Source organism: Eublepharis macularius, chromosome 9 (genome assembly GCF_028583425.1).
Source record: "Eublepharis macularius isolate TG4126 chromosome 9, MPM_Emac_v1.0, whole genome shotgun sequence".
Lineage (NCBI taxonomy): Eukaryota > Metazoa > Chordata > Lepidosauria > Squamata > Eublepharidae > Eublepharis > Eublepharis macularius.
In genome coordinates, this window is record NC_072798.1 from 2,866,836 (window position 1) to 2,886,095 (window position 19,260).

The 19,260-nt window shown below is 48.9% G+C and overlaps 1 protein-coding gene across 1 annotated transcript in view; it reads left to right on the forward strand.

Moving 5' to 3' along the window:
* Positions 1-2,031: 2,031 nt before the first annotated feature.
* The window catches only part of KCP (kielin cysteine rich BMP regulator), an 80,475-nt gene continuing 63,246 nt past the window's right edge, over positions 2,032-19,260 (forward strand). Inside the window, exons 1-3 of the mRNA XM_054988561.1 lie at positions 2,032-2,143; positions 7,207-7,763; positions 11,096-11,168. Coding sequence (XP_054844536.1) covers positions 2,032-2,143; positions 7,207-7,763; positions 11,096-11,168 — 742 coding nt within the window. The remainder of the gene's footprint in view (positions 2,144-7,206; positions 7,764-11,095; positions 11,169-19,260) is intronic.

Below are 19,260 nucleotides of genomic sequence, written 5' to 3' on the forward strand. Positions count from 1 at the left end.
AGAGTCCTGCTGTGGCACCTTAAAGTGCATGCCGAGTGAAGACCAACTGCATGCATGCGTCTGACCAACTGGGCTGGTCTAGTCCGCGATGACTTCTGTTGGACTAAAAGCATGTTCTTTAAGTACTTAGTCCGTGTGTACTTCTGTTACAGCAAACACACACAGGGTGTTTCCACACACGTGTTTTGTTCCACCTGGATTCCTGAAACCCTGCTTTCAGAAGCCTCCGCGTGACGCCCTCGTTTCCTCCTGATTTTTTTCCACAATCGTTCTGCAATCGTTCCCAAGCCTGTTTGGAAAGACTGTGTTCAAAGCCCCCTTGGATTCAGTGCGGAAAAGGTCCTGCTCATGGCAGTGCCATTTTCATTACTCCTGACCCCACGTCCCCTGTTCCTCTCCACCACCACTGGAGGGATTTGTCAGGGGTTTTTCAGATCAGTAATATATTGTTAGCATTAAAGCATTAAAACAAACTTTTGCAACAATGTACTAAATCCTAGCTTTTATTCTTTATAAAAGTAAGTTTCTAGCCCTTTGGGCTGCAGAGTTATGAAAAACAGAGCAGGCAATACATTTCCCCATATAACTCTGCAATGAAAAGGGCTAGAGATGCTTTTTTAAAAATCAAAAGCTGGGAACCTGAATATTGTTGCAATCGATTTGGCAGATCATGAGAAGGAGAGCAGGAAGGGTTACATCAGTGCTTAGTCATCATGGCCTTTTCTTACATGCCGATTGCCACTTTGAGATCAGGAAGCAATTTTCTCCGGGCCAGTTTGGCCAAGGATCCTGGAGGTTCTTTGCTATCTTCTGGGCATGGAACAGAGGGTCACTGGGGTGTAGGGGGCAGTTGTAAATGTCCTGCATTGTGCGTGGGGTTGGACTAGATGACCCTGGGGATCCCTTCCAAATCTATGATTCTATGATTATCACATTATAATGCTATATAATGCTATATTTAATTTTCTTAAGCTTGGAAAAATCTTTCCAATCGTAGGGACAACATGGCAGCCATGGAAGTCTGGGGCAAGAAAAATGAAGGGAAACCTCCGCGTAGATGTTCCATTGTCACTGTATGCACAGCAGCAATGAGAGCTACACAGAGACCCGTCTCCGGGTGGAGCGGAACCACCTCCATGCAGAACAATGACTTTCTGTACTGAGCTCACATCTACCTCTTCCTGGGTGGGACCTGAGAGCAGCCATCCATGTGCCACGTGCCACGTGCCATGTGCCACGTGCCATGTGCCACGTGCCATGTGCCATGTTCAAGAGCTCCATTCATGCAGGTTTGGGTTTACTTTGGCCTCCCATGCCCCATTATTTGAGGCAGAAAAGTGACCCTTGGCTGCTTCTGAATGTAGGGCTGTTTCCCTGCAGTCGAAGTAATTCCCCTTGATTTCCTTCTAGGTGGTAGAAAGCCACACTGCACTCTGCTCTTTCCAAGCAGGCTGTTTGTAGGGTTCCCAGGTTGCCATCAGACTCTTTCTCCTGTCTGTCCTTCCACCTTGAACGAGGCACCATGTTAAGCCTGTTTGCACCAGGTGAGAGAGATTGTTTTCTGACCCGTCTCCATCCCAGACAGAGAATAAACTTCTCCTTTTCCCCTCTGCTGCATCTAATCCGCAGCCTGGATCCGCCTCTGGTTTTTGCTCAGACCCTTCCAGAGGTGGATCCAGCCACAGTATCTCCCCCTTGTACTTTTTGAGTGGGGGGCGGCCTCCAGCTTGCATCAAAGTGGGGCAGAGCCCAGGAGAAAAGGACTGGCTTGGACTCTCCCCAGCCCTTCCCTTCCCTTCTCTGATGGGGCAGAAGAGATGCTAATGTGGGCTTGACAAAAGGCCGCCTCGTCCTCCTTTGCCCAGACCCCCACATCTGGCTAGACTTGACTGCCCCTCTTGGATGTTTCCAAGATCGGCCCCCTCCCACTCTTCTTGCTGTGCAAACTCGCGGAAGCTGGAGAAGAGCTTCTCTCCTTCCTCTCCAGCACTGGGTTTCCAATGAGTTGGGCGGCTGTGGGGCTCCAGGGTCATGCTGAGGTGCTGGCAGCTGTACGTGGCGCAGTGGGCCGCCCTCACCCTTCAGTGCGCAGGGCAGAGCATCCCCGGAGACGACACAGAGCTACACTATTATGGTGACAATGGTGAGTGAGCCTCACAAGAAGGCACAGATGCATTTGTGCTCCTTGTTCAGTGTGTAGAAAAAGAGATGGTTGGGCTGGTTGGGGAAAATGTATGCAGACCTTTGGGTGGCACAGAGCTCTGGCTTGGGCTCACCAGGAAGCATGTGTGTATAGGGAATGATTAGAGTGGAAGTAACTTGGAGGAAATCAGGGGTGTTGCCAAGAACTGCCTCTCCGTAGCAAAATGCTTTCCTTTGCCAGATTTGTGCTGAAAGGTTTAGAACGTTTGTTTGTTGGTTTGTTGGTTGTCTGCCTTCCTCACTTAAAGACATTTCCATAAACAGTGTAACAGGGTATAGCAGGCTTTGAGTCCAGTGGCACCTAAGAGACCGACAAGATTTTCAGAGCGTAAGCTTCCAAGAGTCAGAGCTCCCTTCTACACTCTGAAAATCTTGTCAGACTCCAAGGTGCCACTGGACTCAAATCTTGCTGTTCTATTGCAAACCAACACAGCTATCCACCTAAATGTAACAGGGTATATAAATGCAAATTTGTAAAGCTTTAAAACTGACAGGGATCTAATACAGAGTTGAAGGAATGCTAAACAGAGTATAAGCAATTCTAAGACTGACATATTAAACGACATAAAAACTATCCAGTAGGATCACACTTACAGCAACAGACAGTACTCAGGAGTGAAGTCTATAGTCCCTATGCCTTTACTTCTGCATCACTGGAAACATCTATTGGTTTAATTTGATTTACTCCATTTCTAGTCTGCCTTTCCTACTGAGACTCAAGGCAGTCTACAAGACATTTAAAAAGTTTCTGACTAGTAGATTATGCTACAAAGGCCAAACTAACAAACTATATTAATAAAAGGCTCATATCAGAATTTCAAGAAAAATGGGGAAAGTATTATGCATACTATAATAATTTAGATAAGCTGTGGATGAAGTTTAGATGAATACAGAAGAAGTTGTATAATTTGATGTAAATAAAGCAATAATGAGATTTCAATTAATTGAAATTTTTATTTAGAAGATGAAGGTAGGAGCCACCACAGAGAATGCATGTGAGCGGGCGGTCGCCAATCCTACCTGTTTTCAGAGTGGCACCTTCAGAAGGTTGTGTTTAGATAAATAGAGGTGTGGCTGTAGAACCCCTGACCTGGACAGCCCAGGTGAGCCTGATCTCATCAGATCTCAGAAGCTAAGCAGGGTCAGCCTGGGTCAGGACTTGGATGGGAGACCTCCAACAAAGACCAGGGCTGCAGATGCAGGCAATGGCAAACCACCTCTGTTCGTCTCTTGCCATGAAAACTCCACCAGGGGTTGCTGTAAGTCAGCTATGACTTGAGGGCACTCTCTACCACCACATTAGAACTTAGCAGGAGAGATGACCCAGCAGGTATGTGGGCCTGAGGCAATCAAGGAAGGGCTTACGATAACTAGAACTTTGAACTGAACCTCGTTACTGATAAGTAACCAGTAGACTGTCTGCAGAATGGATGTGACATGCACCTTCTGCCTAGTACCTGGTAATAACTGAGCTACAGCATTCTGTACCAAGTGGAGTTTCTGGCTTGTCATCAAGGGGCAGACCCATGTACAGTGCATTGTAATAGTCTAGCTTTGAGGTAACCTTCACATGGATCCATGTGCCCAGATCAGCTGAATCGAGATGGGGAAGGGGCATCCTCGTGGCTAAACGAAGCTGGGAAAATGCTTTGGGGGGCAGTTGTATTAATTTGCTTCTTCAGCACTGATTTTGAATCCAGCGTAACTCCTGGACCCTTAACCAAGTCAACTGGATCCCATCAGTGTCCTATTGGAGCGAAATTTTGTTAGTCTTTAAAGTGCCGCTGGACTCTTATTTATTTTTAAGTGTTAGTTTGGTTACTGCTTTCCAGATGCAGGGAGCAAGACTTCTAGAGTCAATTGATTATCTTCATACAGCTTGCTTCTGTTGGTATTAAAATGTACAGGCTTTGCAATCACACAGAGCTGGATGGGGTCCTAAGGGTCATCTAGTCCAACCCCCATGCACAATGCAGGAAATTCACACAATTCTTCATCAGCAGCAAGGAACACAAATAACTGTGGAGGATTTATCAAGAGGTGTTCAGGAACTGGCAGACCCAAGTGTAGGGTCAGGAGGGAGAAATAAATGCTTTCAGTCCAGAGTTACTCCGTTTACAAATAGCAGGAAAAGCTTCCCCCCACCGCTGCTCTCCCCGACACCACCACCAATAAAGGCACAATCTAAGGGTAACAAAGACCCTTTAACAGATGAGTAGTGAAGGAAAAGGCGTGAATTGTTACTTCTCTGCATGCTTTAGTGTGCTATAGCCTGTGAAAAACGTCCCCTGTACTTGGAGGTTCTATTTCGTATGGAGGTTGGGGCTAATACTATTTTTTTAAGAAGCCAGTCAATTGGGGCCGGACTAGACGTTATCAGGGGGGCAAGAGGTTTCCAATGCAGTCCTCAGCTGAATGGGATGGCTTCTTCCATATTTTTGCAAATGCAACCTCTGGGAGTGCCTTATCAAAGGGGGGGAGAAAGAGGGGAGTCGTAACCTTTTCTTCCCGATGCTGATGTCTGTCTCCAGCTGAGGGAAATGTACCTATCAGTTTCAGGAGTGGCTTTTATCAGCAAGAAAATGATAGGGGAGGGAAGGGATAACGCCCCCCCTATCCCCTGCCCTCAATCTCTCCCTTGAAAAAGCAGGTCCTTCGCAAGAGAAAGTCATTTAAATGGAACACAAAGCACTGACACAAATTGTAAGGTGCAGCTGCACAGCTTCTTGTAGGCTGCCGGAGCGGAGAGGGAGAGGTTGTTAGCCTCCCTTCCCACACACGCACGCACACACTAAGGTTGCCATCAGGCCTGGAGAAAAATGTCCCGTCCCTTTAATAGAGGCTTCGTGGATGGGGATGGACAAGAGACACTTTTCATGTCATGAAGATAAATAGCATCACCTGGAAAACCATGTCCCATTAAGCCTCTATTAAAGGGGCAGGCACTTTTTCTCCAGGCAGTTGGCAACCTTACTCGCAACTGGGTCTTCTTTACAAATTTCTCCCTTTCAGCATCTTTTGCACAACTGCCTCTAAGATCATGCCTGAGCCCAGCTGGGTGTGTGTGTGTGTGTGTGTGTGTGTGTGTGTGTGTGTGTGTGTGTGTGTGCAGAACAGCCTCGAAAGGTGCGCTTTCTGAAGAGGACACGGAAAGGGTTATGCCCCCTTCCATTCATCTGTACGGGTTCCATTTCTCGAGGGTTAGATGGCAATTTGTCACTTGCATTCCCTAAATTCTTTTGCTGCAGAGCAAAAAAAAAATCTACAATTAGTCCATATTTGATTTCAGGTGCCATGTTTGAAAACATGTTAAATGTGGCCGTGGAGGGCAGTTTCACACTTTGCGGGTAACATTCACACACACGCTTGTGCATCCAGAAACACTCACAGCCTGGCTTAATTACACTTCTCCAGCTTCCAGGCCTGAGTGGTTAAGCCTGTTCCTGTCCTACACCCTTGCTATATTTTTGACAAGACACAACTGGTGTGTCAGCAGAGTATGTGTAACAGACACGCTTGCTGCGTAAACCATAAAGCTGGTTTACATCCAGCGGTGTGCAAGGGTGGGGTGCTCAAAATCCAGCTGTGGATATGCTGAGCATAAATGAACATTTATTGTTCCCTTCCTTTTAATTCACAACTTCGCAAGTCAAACCAGGCCAAGGTTTGTTGCTGTCCATCCTTTGCAGGCAATTGGCTTTACTCATTCATGTAAATCCATGCAAATGGGACACTCCCTTTGTTTTCAGAGCCGGAGACCCAGCCAAGCCGCTGTCTGGGCTGCTTTCCCAGCAAATCCCTCTGAAATCCAGTTTAATTAAGTCCAGCTGGTGCTGCTCCAACAAGAGGGGGAGAGAGGCAGAGGAGGAATGTGGGGGGGAGTGGGGGGTTGCTTGCAAGCTCCTTGAGAGGAGGGGGAGGGAGGCGGGGCAGAGGGGAGAGGCGCTCAGCTCCAGTCCAGATTTGGGTTCAAAACTGTTTTGGACCTACGTTGCACGTTGTTAGATTCCGTGCATGCATTAGCAAAGGGTAAGTGGGGGGGGGGGACAAAGGAGTGCAAGTGGAGCACAAGTGAACAGGGAGGAGGAATACACGTGAGTCTGTTCATTTGCCAGGCAAGTGTCATTCATCACTTGTAGCTTGGCCCCTCCGATCAGAGCTACTGCAGAAAAGACAGGCCCTCCTTATCAAAAAAAAGCCTTGCTACCAAAAGATTCTGGCCAGTGGAACAAAGAGAATCTCTGAGGTCCCCACTTCCTTCTTTTTATTGATACCTTTCAAAGTTGTCTGATAGGCAGAAATTCAACAGGTAAATTTATTTGCAATACAGGCAGAAACTTTACCTGTTGGATCACTGCTTATACAGCTGTTTAAAGCATAGAACCTCCCACAGGGAGGGGAAAAAGGCTACAACATCATCCAGGAAAGGTATGCATCTGAGATGACAAGTAAATCAACAACCATGGTTTTATGCAATAATGATGGTTACCAATGCCCTGGAGAAAAATGCCCTGCCATTTTCCTAGGGACATAACACGTGGAAGTGAGCAGCAGTTTGTGGCATGGGGGATAAATAATATCATCAAATAAATAACATCTGATTAAGCCTCTATTAAAGGACAAGGCATCTTTTTCTCCAGGTCAGTTGGCAACCTCGGCCTGGGAAATTGCAGGGCCTCTTACCAGCCCCCCCCCCCAGCCAAAGCAACTGCAACGTCCACCTTCTCTGGCATTCTGGAATGTCCTGTAGGAGCAATTTGTGTCTTAGTTTCATGTGCTGCATTTTTATCTTGCACGTACTCCAAGGAGCTCAGGGAGTGACCTGCATGCTTCTCCTCTCCTCCATTTGATCTGCACAACAACCCTGCCAGGTAGGCTAGGCCAAGAGTCAATAGAATGGTTGTTCTGCTTGTTCCATGGCAAATGGGGATTTCAGCTCCCGCCCTCTAACCACTATCCCACGCAGTCTTTCAACGTTGCTAATGTGCTGCAATTGCTTTGCAGTCATTGATCTGCTGGAAGCCCTCAACATCACCCGCTCCGTCGTGGGCATCACCAAGGCCAAGGGGCCCGATCCGGGAGTGCCAGCCTGGAAGTTCCGCCAGCGGGTGCCCCACCTGACGCTTCCCTGGGACTACTCGGTCTACCTGTTGTCCACGGTGCAGGCTGCCCTGGGATTCCACTTTGTGGCCCGCCAGAGCGGTGGCTCAGAGGGGACCCTCATCTCCCTGGCGTCTCCGGCTGCCACCAAGCGGGACGGGCGGCCCCTGCTGCAGCTGGTGTCCAGCACGCAGGCTGACCAGCTCCGGCTGGAGTACCGCACCGTGCACAACCTCGAGCCTGCCTCCTTGGTCTTTCCAGGCGGCACCCCCTTGGCCCACGGCCGCTGGGCACGGCTCGCCCTCAACCTGGAGCCCCATCGCATCTCCCTCTTCGTGGACTGCCGGGAGCCCATCGTCTTCGAAAAGGAGGGTGGGGAGGCGGTCCTGAGCCTCATCCTGCCCCTGGATCTGCACATCACCTTTGCCAGCCTGCCTGGAGACAAAGCCAGCAAATTCTTGGTAAGACGCTCCGCTTCACTCTGTAGCGGCTTGGCCATAATGAGCTTACAGGACTCATTGCCACAAGATAGGACATGAATGGCTGCTAACTCTGATGGTCTCAGCACACTCAGTCAGACAGCTAAATGAAACTTCCATGTTCAGGAGCGGTATACCTCCAAATAGCCAGTGTGTGCTTTTAACTGTCAGGCTAAGGTGTTTTCCGCCCAAGGAAGGGCTCATGGGGTTTTATTGTTGCTGCTGATACAGTATAGCAGTGATGGGACTTTCACATCACAGGTTCCCCTGCATTTTCTCTTTCCCCGTGTCCTTCCTGGCAGCTTTCCCCCCTCCCCAGTAGAGCTTTTGGGATTTTTTTTACAGTTGGCAATTAACATAGTGTTATAGCAATCTATTTATCGGATTCCTTGAATTCTGAGCTTTTTAAAAACAAAGTCTCCAGCCCCTTTCGTGGCAGAGGTAGGCCTTTTCCTTTATACCTCCACATCGAAAGGAGCAAGAGATTAAAAAAAAAAAAACGAAAGGGGGAAATGGCCACCATGGGGAACCAGGGAAAAGAAAATGGTGCCAAAGTGGTTGGGACCAGGACGATCTGGGTTTTCCTGTTGATGTGAGTGACAGCTCACATTTGCTGCTATCTTCAAAAATATCACAGCAAAGCAGATTTGGGAAAGATTTCTGAAAAGACGGGGAAACCTGAGCAGTGCATGTTGGGGTGGGGTGGGGGGGATGCAATGACAAACAACCCCTGTGGAAATGACCTAAGTTGAAGAGGCCTGGGTTCAAATCCCGCCTCAGCCTGGGTGACCTTGGACCAGTCACTGTTTCTGAGCCTTCCCTAATTCACAGGAGAAGAGGGTTGCAAGCTGCTTTGGGGATAAAAGCTGAGCGCAAATATCTCAACACTACGGGACTTTTTGGAGAAAGAGGAGGATAATATAAGAGAGGCCCGATAGGTTTTCAAGGTCCCCCAGAAGCCTTTATGTTTTCCACCTGAATGCGTACTCGTATTCACAAACTCAGGTTTTGAAATCTGTCCGTGTTGTTCTTGTGATGATTTTGAATGAACGGCTCCCGGAGCATCTTTGAAAACAAAAATGATTCACAGGGCACCTTAAACACGGGCAAATTTCTTGGAATGGAAGAGTCAACCATCTGCTTCTGACGCGCATTTGTTGGGGTCCATCACCACACAGGGTTGCCAACCGCCTGGTGAAAAAGGCCCCATCTTTCAACAGAGGCTTAACGTGACGCTATTTACCTCCATGCCATGAAAAGCTGCTGCAGACCTTTTCCACACATTTAATCATAATAACCAGCAGGGCTTTTTTTCTGGGGGAAAAGGTGGTGGAACTCAGTGGGTTGCCAGCACAGGGGGCAACTCTTGGCGGGAGGTGGTGGCTCTGGTACCACATGTGCGCGCGCAAAGAGCACGCACGTTCCCAGGGCCAATGATGTCACTTTGGGTCAGCTGGAACAAGGGGGGAGTTTTTAAAAGTTTAAATCGCTGTTGGTGAAAATGGTCACATGGCTGGTGGCCCCGCCCCCTGATCTCCAGGCAGAGTGGAGTTGAGATTGCCCTCCACCGGAGGGCAATCTCAACTCCCCTCTGTCTGGCAATCAGGGGGCGGGGCCACCAGCCATGTGACCATTTTCAAGAGGTTCCAGAACGCCGTTCCACTGCATTCCAGCTGAAAAAAAGCCCAGATAATAACTCCTCTCATATATTGGTCTTCTAGATAGATTAGTGACCCACTCAGAGCAGTGAACAAAGTCAGCGTTATCATTATCCCCACAATGTGGCTGGGGATCTGGGGATGAGAGGAAGGGCTTGCCCAAGACCACCTGCTGAGCTCTTGGCAAGAGTGGTAGTCGAACCAGCAGAGTGCTGATTCGCAACCCAGCCACTTAACAGCAGCAGCTATATAAAAGGAAAAGGACATTTTCCTCCACACCTGCTGGCATTCTATCACTGCTCTTGTGGCAGTGAGTTCCATAAGTTAATAACTGTATGACAGAGCACCTTATTTTGTGTTTTCTGAATCTCCTGCTGAGTTTGTGTTTTTGCATGGTAGTAGAAGGAAAATGTTATCTCTATCCAATTTCCACGTATAATTGTATCATCCTTTGTCATGCCTCCCTTAATAATCTCTGCCCCCGCCCCACCCCCACAACTATAAATCCCCAAACTCTTTAGCCTTTCTTCACAGAAAGGTGCTCCAAACACATGGTCCTTTGGAAAATAGTAAAGAGTCCAGTAGCATGCATGCATCTGACGAAGAGAGCTGTGGCTCTCGAAAGCTGATGATGCATCTGATGAAGAGAGCTGTGGCTCTCGAAAGCTGATGATGCATCTGATGAAGAGAGCTGTGGCTCTCGAAAGCTGATGATGCATCTGACCAAGAGAGCTGTGGCTCTCGAAAGCTTATGCTACAATAAAGTTGGTTAGTCTTAAAGGTGCTACTGGACTCTTTACTATTTTGCTACTACAGACTAACACGATCCTTTGGATTCCTCTTCCCTGCAATGGAAGCATAAAATGATCATGCCAGTTCATGCAACTATTTAAATATGGTGATCCGGTCTGGCCTCAGACCCGCTGCGCCTCCAAAAGACGGATTAGAAGATGCTTCGCAGCCTCCCTTGCAGCATTCTGGAAGATGATGTGGCAACATTGAGTGTGGCTTTATCGGAGAACCTTAACTCCATTGCCAGCCCTGCATCTTCAAGGCTTGCTTAGAGCAGCCCTAGAAACGAGCCAGCAGCGCGGCTGACTGGAGACTCTGTTCATTGCGCCTTACTTGGCTACTCCTGGAGCTGCTCCCAGGAGACTGTTCTGCCACACATCCCAGCCGCCGTTTGCTCTGGGCCATACCGTTGTGCTGTGCTTGTGAAGAATGAGCCCTTGGACTCTAACTGATCAGAACTTGGACTGAATTCCCTCCCTTTAATATATCCACTCCAAACTGGAAAAGAAACCAGTTGTTAATACTTAGAAACATCTGGCTCTTTGGCTGTTATTCTGCTGCCTGGCTGGCTGGCTTAGCATCCAAGAACGGTAAAGTGAAAAGGGAATGCCTTGACATAGATTTCCCCCCCCCCACCACCACCCCAAATAAGCAGAATTACACACTGATCTTGCAACCAAATCCCATCTTTCCAAATCAAATACTGGCTTGTGGAACTCTTTGCAAGGGCCCTGGCTCCTGACTTGCACCAGCCTCCACAATGGAGAGACCCTTCCTACATTTCCCACCTGACCACCCACCCACCCCCAACAAGGTTGTGCTCCTGTGTCATTTTTGGGTAACTGCTTCTGCCTGCTTCTGTAGGGCTACTGGCAGACGGCAGAGATCTCGCCCAGTGGATTCCCACACCGCCCCTGGCACTGTGAGAACCTGCCAGGTAAGTGCTTGGGAGTTGTAGGGGGTGGGAGGCAGCAATGGTGATGCAATAACCATCTTCAAGTACCTGAAGGGCTGTCATATAGAGGATGGCACGGAGTTGTTTTCCGCTTCCCCAGAAGGTCGGATCAGAACCAATGGGCTGAAATTAAATTAAAAGAGTTTTCAGCTAAACATGAGGAAGAACTTCCTGACAGTTAGAGCGGTCCCTCAGTGGAACAGGCTTCCTCGGGAGGTGGTGGGCTCTCCTTCTTGGGAGGTTTTTAAGCAGAGGCTAGGTGGCCACCTGACAGCAATGCTGATTCTGTGAACCTGGGCAGATCTTGAGGGGGAGGGCAGGAAGGGGTACATCAGCGCTTAGTTCTCATGGCTCCTTCTTATATGCCCAGGTAATGCCGATCACCACTTTGGGGTCAGGAAGCAATTTCCCCCAAACTAGTTTGCCTGGGGAGACCAACAGTTTTTGCCAACTTCTGGGCATGGAGCAGAGGTCACTGGGTGTGTGTGGCCGGAGGGGGGAGGGAGTAGTGAATTTCCTGCACTGTGCAGGGGGGTGGACCAGATGACCCTAATGGTCCCTTCCGACCCTATGATTCTATGAATGACAGGAAAGGGTGGGTGGGGCATATGTATTTCTGTTGGGTCAGATGAACAGGAGTCCATGCACAGCCCCAAGTGGGAAGGCCATGTAATTTAGGGCAAGCTCACCCCCTTGGAATCAAGTTGAAGGGACCCCAAATTGGCGGGCAAAGCAGACTGGGGGACTTTTCTCCCGTGAAGCTTTTGGCATCTGTGCTGAGATCAAACGCAGCTGGACCAGATGTTCCCTGTCAGAGGCAGCTAAGAATCCAGGGTCTTGGAGAAGATCCAGCAGCACGCAGGAGGAGGGAAGGGACCAGGGCTGGCCTCCGGGATCCATGCTGCATGGCAGGGCTGGCGGGCGGGCTGGCTGGAGGGGACAACACAACTTCACATTCCCAGCTGCTTCTAGGCCAGCCACATGACGTTTTGAAGCACTCACAAACTGAGCCTTTCTAGATCCAGCCGTGTTAGTCTGTAGTAGCAAAATAGAAAAGAGTCCAGTAGCACGTTTAAGACTAACCAACTTATTCTCTTAGTCTCTTAGTCTCTTAGGGCCAAGCTACAAGTGACAAACGACACTTGAACGGCAAGTGTATTCCTCCCTGTTCACTTGCCCTCCACTCAATCCACTTGCAGTTCAAGTGTCATTCGTCACTTGTAGCTTGGCCCTGAGTCTGCTTAGTCTCTTCGTCAGATGCATGAAGAGAGCTGTGGTTCTTGAAAGCTTATGCTACAGTAAAGTTGGTGAGTGTTTCTAGGCGATTCTTCTGCTGAGCTCTTAAATATCTGCAGGGCTTTCCAAGGTCGAGATGTCTTCTTGGTTGTACTTCTCTTATAGGGAGATGACATTCTGGCTTTAGGTTCCTCACCGGCACGGGCAGTCTGAGTGATGCTGGGGGCCTTGAGCAAAAGACAGGAATGGAGCCCTATTCTCACCCAACCCACTGAACAAGAATAACAGGAATGCCTTACTGCAGGCTGTGGTAGCTCACACCAGCCCACCTGCTCTCCTGGCCCAGCCTCCATCACCCAAAAGAAGAGTGGGGGATAGAAGCAATGTCAGGATCCGCACAAGTGCCCCATCCTTCCCTCGTGCTTTGCATGTGAGTCTGCAGGCGCTGGCCAGCAGGGAGAGGGAAAGGGCAGCATGCTGTCTGTCTCAGCTGCTTGGGTGGAGCTGGCCAGCAAGTGAAAGAGTGGCTGGGTGCAGTGCCCCTCCATCCGTCCCTCCCTCCCGCTTGGCACTGGCTGGCTGAAGGACAGCGTGCCTGCACTGCACAGCCAGGCTATATGGCCCCCCACCCCCACTGTTCAGCACCCCCGCCCCCCCCAGCCTCAGCCTCTTGCTGTCACCTCTGCTGCAGTTGCCCCACAGCTAAGGCCCTCTGTGGTAACCAGGCAGAAGTCCTGCCCCCTTCCTTCTTCCACAACTTCAGTTGTGCAGATTTGCTCCCAGAAGGGGATGGAGTAGACTAGCTTCACCCCAATGGTTGCTTTGATGGATCCCCCCCCCCCATTTTTTGTTATCACCAGGTCCTGGGCAGAAGCCCAGAATTTCTCCTTCCGGCTCCTTGCTTTCCACTTTCTTCTTCCTCTGTCCCCTTTCACCTGTGTGCGTCCTGTGGGCTCGCTCTGAATTCTCCAGGGCATTGCAATAGGAAAGAATGCCTGCACCTTGGCTTTGCCGGGAGGAACCATGTGTTCTATGAGGGTACTATCTGTTCGTGTTAACTCACACCCCACATGAGCGTCCGTTTGATTTTCCCTCAAGCTTTCTGCTGCTGACTTAGATGAAACTATTTTTTTTGAAGTGGCCTCATTGTTCTCTGAAATGGAATAGGATCGGAGGGCACGACTGACTTGTAGGCTCCTTTGTGCGTTCGGAAAGCCAGGACCAAATTGTATTAGATGGTACCATGGAACAGCCTCACGTGGGGCAATGAGGACAGATCCTACTGAGTGAAAATATCCTGAAAATATCCTTTTTGCCTATGCTGAAATTTAACAGCCACGAGCTGGACCTAGGAAAATAGGCTGGAGGGAACCCAGCAGTTGAAGAATCCTTTGCAGCCAGGTGTCCCGCTCTTGGGGCCAATGCGAGGGCTGTTCCTGGTGACATCTTTTTGGCCGTCTTCTTCCCCTTCATGCCTCACATTTGAAGCCAAGAATTGGAAATATCCAAAGCAGCTGTCCTTTGGACTGGCAGCTGGCCTAGGTCAGCCTGAAGCTTTGAAGAAGAGATACTGTAACCCTTCCTCTTTGCACTCTATAAAATGTGTGGGCAATTTTGTTCATCAAGGTTCATGAGAAAGAGGGTCTCTTTCCTTCTTGGGTGTCCCTAAGATATTTTGGGCAGACCTTCAGTGGCTTTCAGCTTGGAAGACTGAATGTGATCTTTTAAGCAACCATCTGCTGAAAACCAGCTCTTCCCTGAATCGGATTGCTTTGTTCGAGTGGGATCTTGCTATAGCGATACGGCCACTTCCATAGGGATCTTGTCCTGGGTGGCAGAGAGCACTGTTGATTTTTTAAAAAATCTTCTGTGAATGATGGGTCATATAATTCTACCCTGAAGGTGCTGGATGACAATTTTGGAGGGCCCAGGGATGGTGACATTCCTTGGATCTACAGGAGTTATGTCTTATGTTTCTTATATTTTTGACCTCACCTGTTCTCCAAGGAGTCTGTGGGTACAGCCATTTCTCTCCTCTTCTGTTTCATTCTCACAACAACCTTGTGAGGTAGGTGGGCTGACAGAGACTGGGACTAGGGCACCCAAAGAGCTTCCTGGCAGAACAGGTGTTTGAATGTGAATGCCAGGTCCAGTACTCTAACTGCTATGCCATGCTGTCTGTCCAGGGCTTTTTTTCAGGGGGAACGCGGGGGAACGGAGTTCTGGAAGCTCTTGAAAATGGTCACATGGCTGGTGGCCCTGATCTCCAGACAGAGGGGAGTTGAGATTGCCCTACGTGCCGCCAAGCACAAGCAACGCGGAGGGCAATCTAAACTCCCCTCTGTCTGGCGATCAGGGGGCGGGGCCACCAGCCATGTGACCATTTTCTCCGAGGGCAACCCACTGAGTTCCACCACCTCTTTCCCCAGAAAAAAAGCCCTGTGTCTGTCCAACCCCATACTGATGATAAGCACCATGAAGACAAGCAAAATGTTCTTCCTTCCTTTGTATAACTCCATCTGTCATTTTGCAGAATGCAAGAGGGCAGGTCCCTGCCCCAAAGGCCTACAGCAAGAGCAGGGGGTTGGCTGTGGGGGGGAGTTAAAGAGGGGGAGAATCTGTATTCTTTCCATTTGCAGGAGCTTTCTGAATGTCGTGTGTCGTGTAAGCACTGAACTCTTATCTGCAAGAGATTGTTCCTTCCCTGTTGCAGATTCGCCCAAGCTGACTTCACAGGTTTGCCCTCCCTTATCAAGTCTGGTATTGATCTCCGGCTGCAAACTCTGGCCCCACCCCTCCAAACCAGCTGGACTTTTCTGAACCATGAAGGAAGGTGATCCTCAGCTAGCAGGCTGGACAAACCCCAAACCATCAGAGGCTCATCCTTGCTTTCCTTTCTCTACTCTGGTAGAGTTCATTCCATACATTAGCAAAGCCAGTTCCAGGATTTGGATCCAACCATGGGGTGTGCATACTAGAAGGGAGGAGGGAAGGCCTGGGATGCCGCTGCCAGCCGGGGCCACCAGGCAGGAGATGCTTGGGGTGGGCGACTCGCCGCCCCCCCTCCTCCCAAGCTTCAAAGTTCCAAACAAGCTGTGTATATTTTAAAGAATGATTATTTACAAACTTGCAAGCTGAGACCCAGAGAAAGAAACGTGCGTGTTGGAAAGAAAAAGAATGAGCAATTCGGTGGAATGAACAAAAAGAACGAACAATTCCAGCAACCCCCCCCCCGACTCCCTGCATCCCTTGCAAACTCCTGGGTGTGTGTGTGGGGGGGGGGGGTACTGCAAAGCAAAGTCTCTCCCTGTTTGCTTGAGTTGGGGGTGGGGGTCTTGCTGGGGAGAATATCCGGGGCTTGAATTGTTGCTGTTGAGAAGGTTCCGCCGTTCTTCCCTTGATGTGAACTTGCAGTTGGGGGCTGGAGTTCTCCCAGAATTCGAGCTGATCTCCAGACTACAGAAGTCAGTTCCCCTGGGGGAAATGGCCGCCTGAGAGCATGGGTGCCATACAGCATCATATCCCCTCCGAGCATCCCCTCTCTCCAAACTCTCCCCTTCCCAGGCGCTGCCTGACGCCAAATCCCAGGAATTTCCCAAGCAGCCGCAGATCAGGCCAGGTGGTGCCCACCTCTCACTCTTTTCGCTTGGGGATCCATTTTGCTCTTCAGCCTCCATCACCTCTGCCCCCTTTTCCTGGCAAGGTCTCTCCAGATGCTGCAGCTGCTAATGAGCTCCCGCTGGCCCCGGCTGGCCCTTTGTGCTCTTGGCAGGCCGCTTGTCTCTGGGCTCCTGCAGCGGGAAGGGCTCCCCCGTTGTCCTCAGCTGGATCAGCTAAGGGTCTGCCAGTTGCCCCCCCCCACCAGAGGGGTCACGGCCTCCTGCCCCAGGCGGATGCCTCCTGCTGCTGGGAGCTGCTGACAGGTCAGGCACTGGACTGAGGCCAGGCTCCAGGAGGGGATTCCCGCTGGAGGGACTACATCAGCCGAGACCCCTTCTTGCCTGGCCCGCAGCGCCTGCCTGTCCTTAGTACGTGTGACCCTCTCTCATTCAGTAAAGAGTCCAGTAGCACCTTCAAAAAGAGTCCAGTAGCACCTTTAAGACTAACCAATTTTATTTTATTGTAGCATAAGCTTTCGAGAATCAAGTTCTCTTCATCAGATGCCTGATCCGAACTGGTCAAATACAGAAGAGGAGGGGAGGGGAAAGAAGGGGACATATATCACAAGACGACAGGATGCAATTGTGATATATGTCCCCTTCTTTCCCCTCCCCTCCTCTTCTGTATTTGACCAGTTCGGATCAGGCATCTGATGAAGAGAACTTGATTCTCGAAAGCTTATGCTACAATAAAATAAAATTGGTTAGTCTTAAAGGTGCTACTGGACTCTTTTTGATTTTGCTACTACAGACTAACACGGCTAACTCCTCTGGATCAGTAGCACCTTGGAGACTAACCAACTTTACTGTAGCATAAGCTTTCGAGAACCACAGCTCTCTTGGTTAGTCTTCAAGGTGCTACTGGACTAACATGGCTAACGCCTCTGGATCTCTCACTCGGGATTTCCCCGGACTTTAAAAAAAGGATAAAGGAGGGACATTACTGACGTGCACCAAATTAATCACTTTTTGCATCTTCTACTGTTCCTCCATCTCAGCCCGTATGCTTCGTTTTGTCTTACTGGGTATCTTTGTTTCAAATGTTATCAAAGCTCATAATCCACTTTCTGATTGACATAAAGGGTTTTTTCATACTTGTAATCTGCTTTGGGTTCCAGTGAGAAAGAGGACTACAAATGATTGATGAATTAGGTGCGGTTCTCACAGTCCACCCGATGTTTGTGCTGGAATTTTTTGGGTCCTTCACCGATTCAGATTTTAGCCAAGAATCTAGGAGTCAGTGAGGGGTATATGGCATGTTCCAAGTACTGCAGCTGTTTACAACAGTCCAGTTGTTATCCTATCTATGCCAATATCGCCTAGATGTCTAATTAGTCCTTCTGGAATGGCCCCTAGCTCTCCTATCACTACTGGAAGATCTGTTGTATGCTACTTCCAGAGATGCTGGACTGCAAATCTTAGCTTTTGAGCTTTTGTTATCTTTTCAATCTCTTTTTCCTCAATTCAAACATCACCTGGGAGTACCACATCGATTAGTTTGACCTTCTTACTTTCAACCACAGTAATATCCGGAGTATTATGTTCTAGGTTCTTATCCATTTGGATTTTGAAATCCCACAAGATCTTAACTTTCTCATTTTCAACAACTTTCTCGGGCTTATGTTCCCACCAATATTTTGCAGTTGATACTTTTTGCAAAAATTCCAGCGCAGCATTGCAACTACTTTATTATGCTGGTTTTTATCATCAGTTTGTGTGACCTTACTGCACCGCAGATGAGAAGGTCAACTGTTTCATCCGCTTTATCACACAATTTACACTTGCTGTCATTCATGGACATTTCAGTTGTTGCTTTCATACAGTTCATTCTTAATGCCTATTTCTCTGCTTAACGCTTATTTCTATGAAAATAAATTAGCATGGGAGGGGGCAGGGCATGAAATCCCCCTAACCTTTCCTAAATCTAATTTAACCCTTTAACTTGGAGGTGGCTTTTGAAATCTCACCAGGAATTACCAGTTCATTTGCAAGGTTTTCCTTTAAAATAAAATGATAATACCTCGCTTTTCTCCCCAGCCAGAGCCCCACTAATCTCCCCTCCCCCCTCTAGCCTCACAACTACAGCCTTGTAAGGTAGATTAGGCAGAGGGTCACCTGGCTCGCTTCCGTGGCAGAGCAGAGCTTCCAACCCTGTTGTCCCAGGATGTAGTCCAATATTACACCACACCGGCTCTACTTGCTGTCAGAAGGACTAGAACCCTTTCCAGATGCTCGACTTTGTCCCCAGTCCTAAAACGGTTTGATGCGGAGTCGTGGAATACACCCCAGCTTTTCAAGGTTCCTTGACGCGAGCCTGGTCTTTAAAGGCATGGCTTCTTCTGCACTGTGTGCAGGAATTAACAAACAAGAAAAATCAAGACCACCTAACAACAAACCACTTCAACACAATCTTATATAAACATTCATATAATTAATACAGTATAAGTCAATTGCCAGTATTTGGACAATTCATACAGTGTACTTATTCATTCATTACTAAATGCAGTTTCAATACATTTATACAGTCTTCATTGCAAGGCCTATTAAGTGCTAAGTGCTGAGTGCGAAAGGATGTTATTTGTCCATCGCCATATAGCTGCCAGTCATAAATCAGTGAACAAGATAATTCCGTCCAATATGTCAATATTAATGGCCACAGAGGCACTATAGGTCAAGAGGCACGTAGCAAGAAATATCCATCTGACGGGAGGACCGGTGGGGGGTCCCGTTTCTGGAGTCCCTTTTTCAAAGATGGTATATAAACTCCGACGTTCCCTCCATTCAATTTAGACTTTCACTTAAACCATCAATTATATAACGTCGGGTGCTGTTCAGAGTGAAGGCTGCAGGAGTGGCAGGAGGCAGAGAGAAGGGGATGGAGGGAGAGGGACTGGACCAGGAGACCCAATGTGGAACTAGGATCTGAAAGACGTGGGTTCAAGCAGGTCTGTCTCAGCCTAACTTATCTCACAGCGGTGTTGCGAGAGTAAAATGGGTCGAATCCACATTCACCCATTACCCGCATGTTTATCGGATATCTTCCGTTTGCCTCCAATCCGTGATTTTTTCCTCTTCGTTCACATCCCTGCTTCCAATCCGTCTTTCTCGCGCGTCCCTCCGGTCACACGGCCGCTCGAAGACCACTTTTTTGGGCGGGACTTTTTTTCCCCGCCCATTTT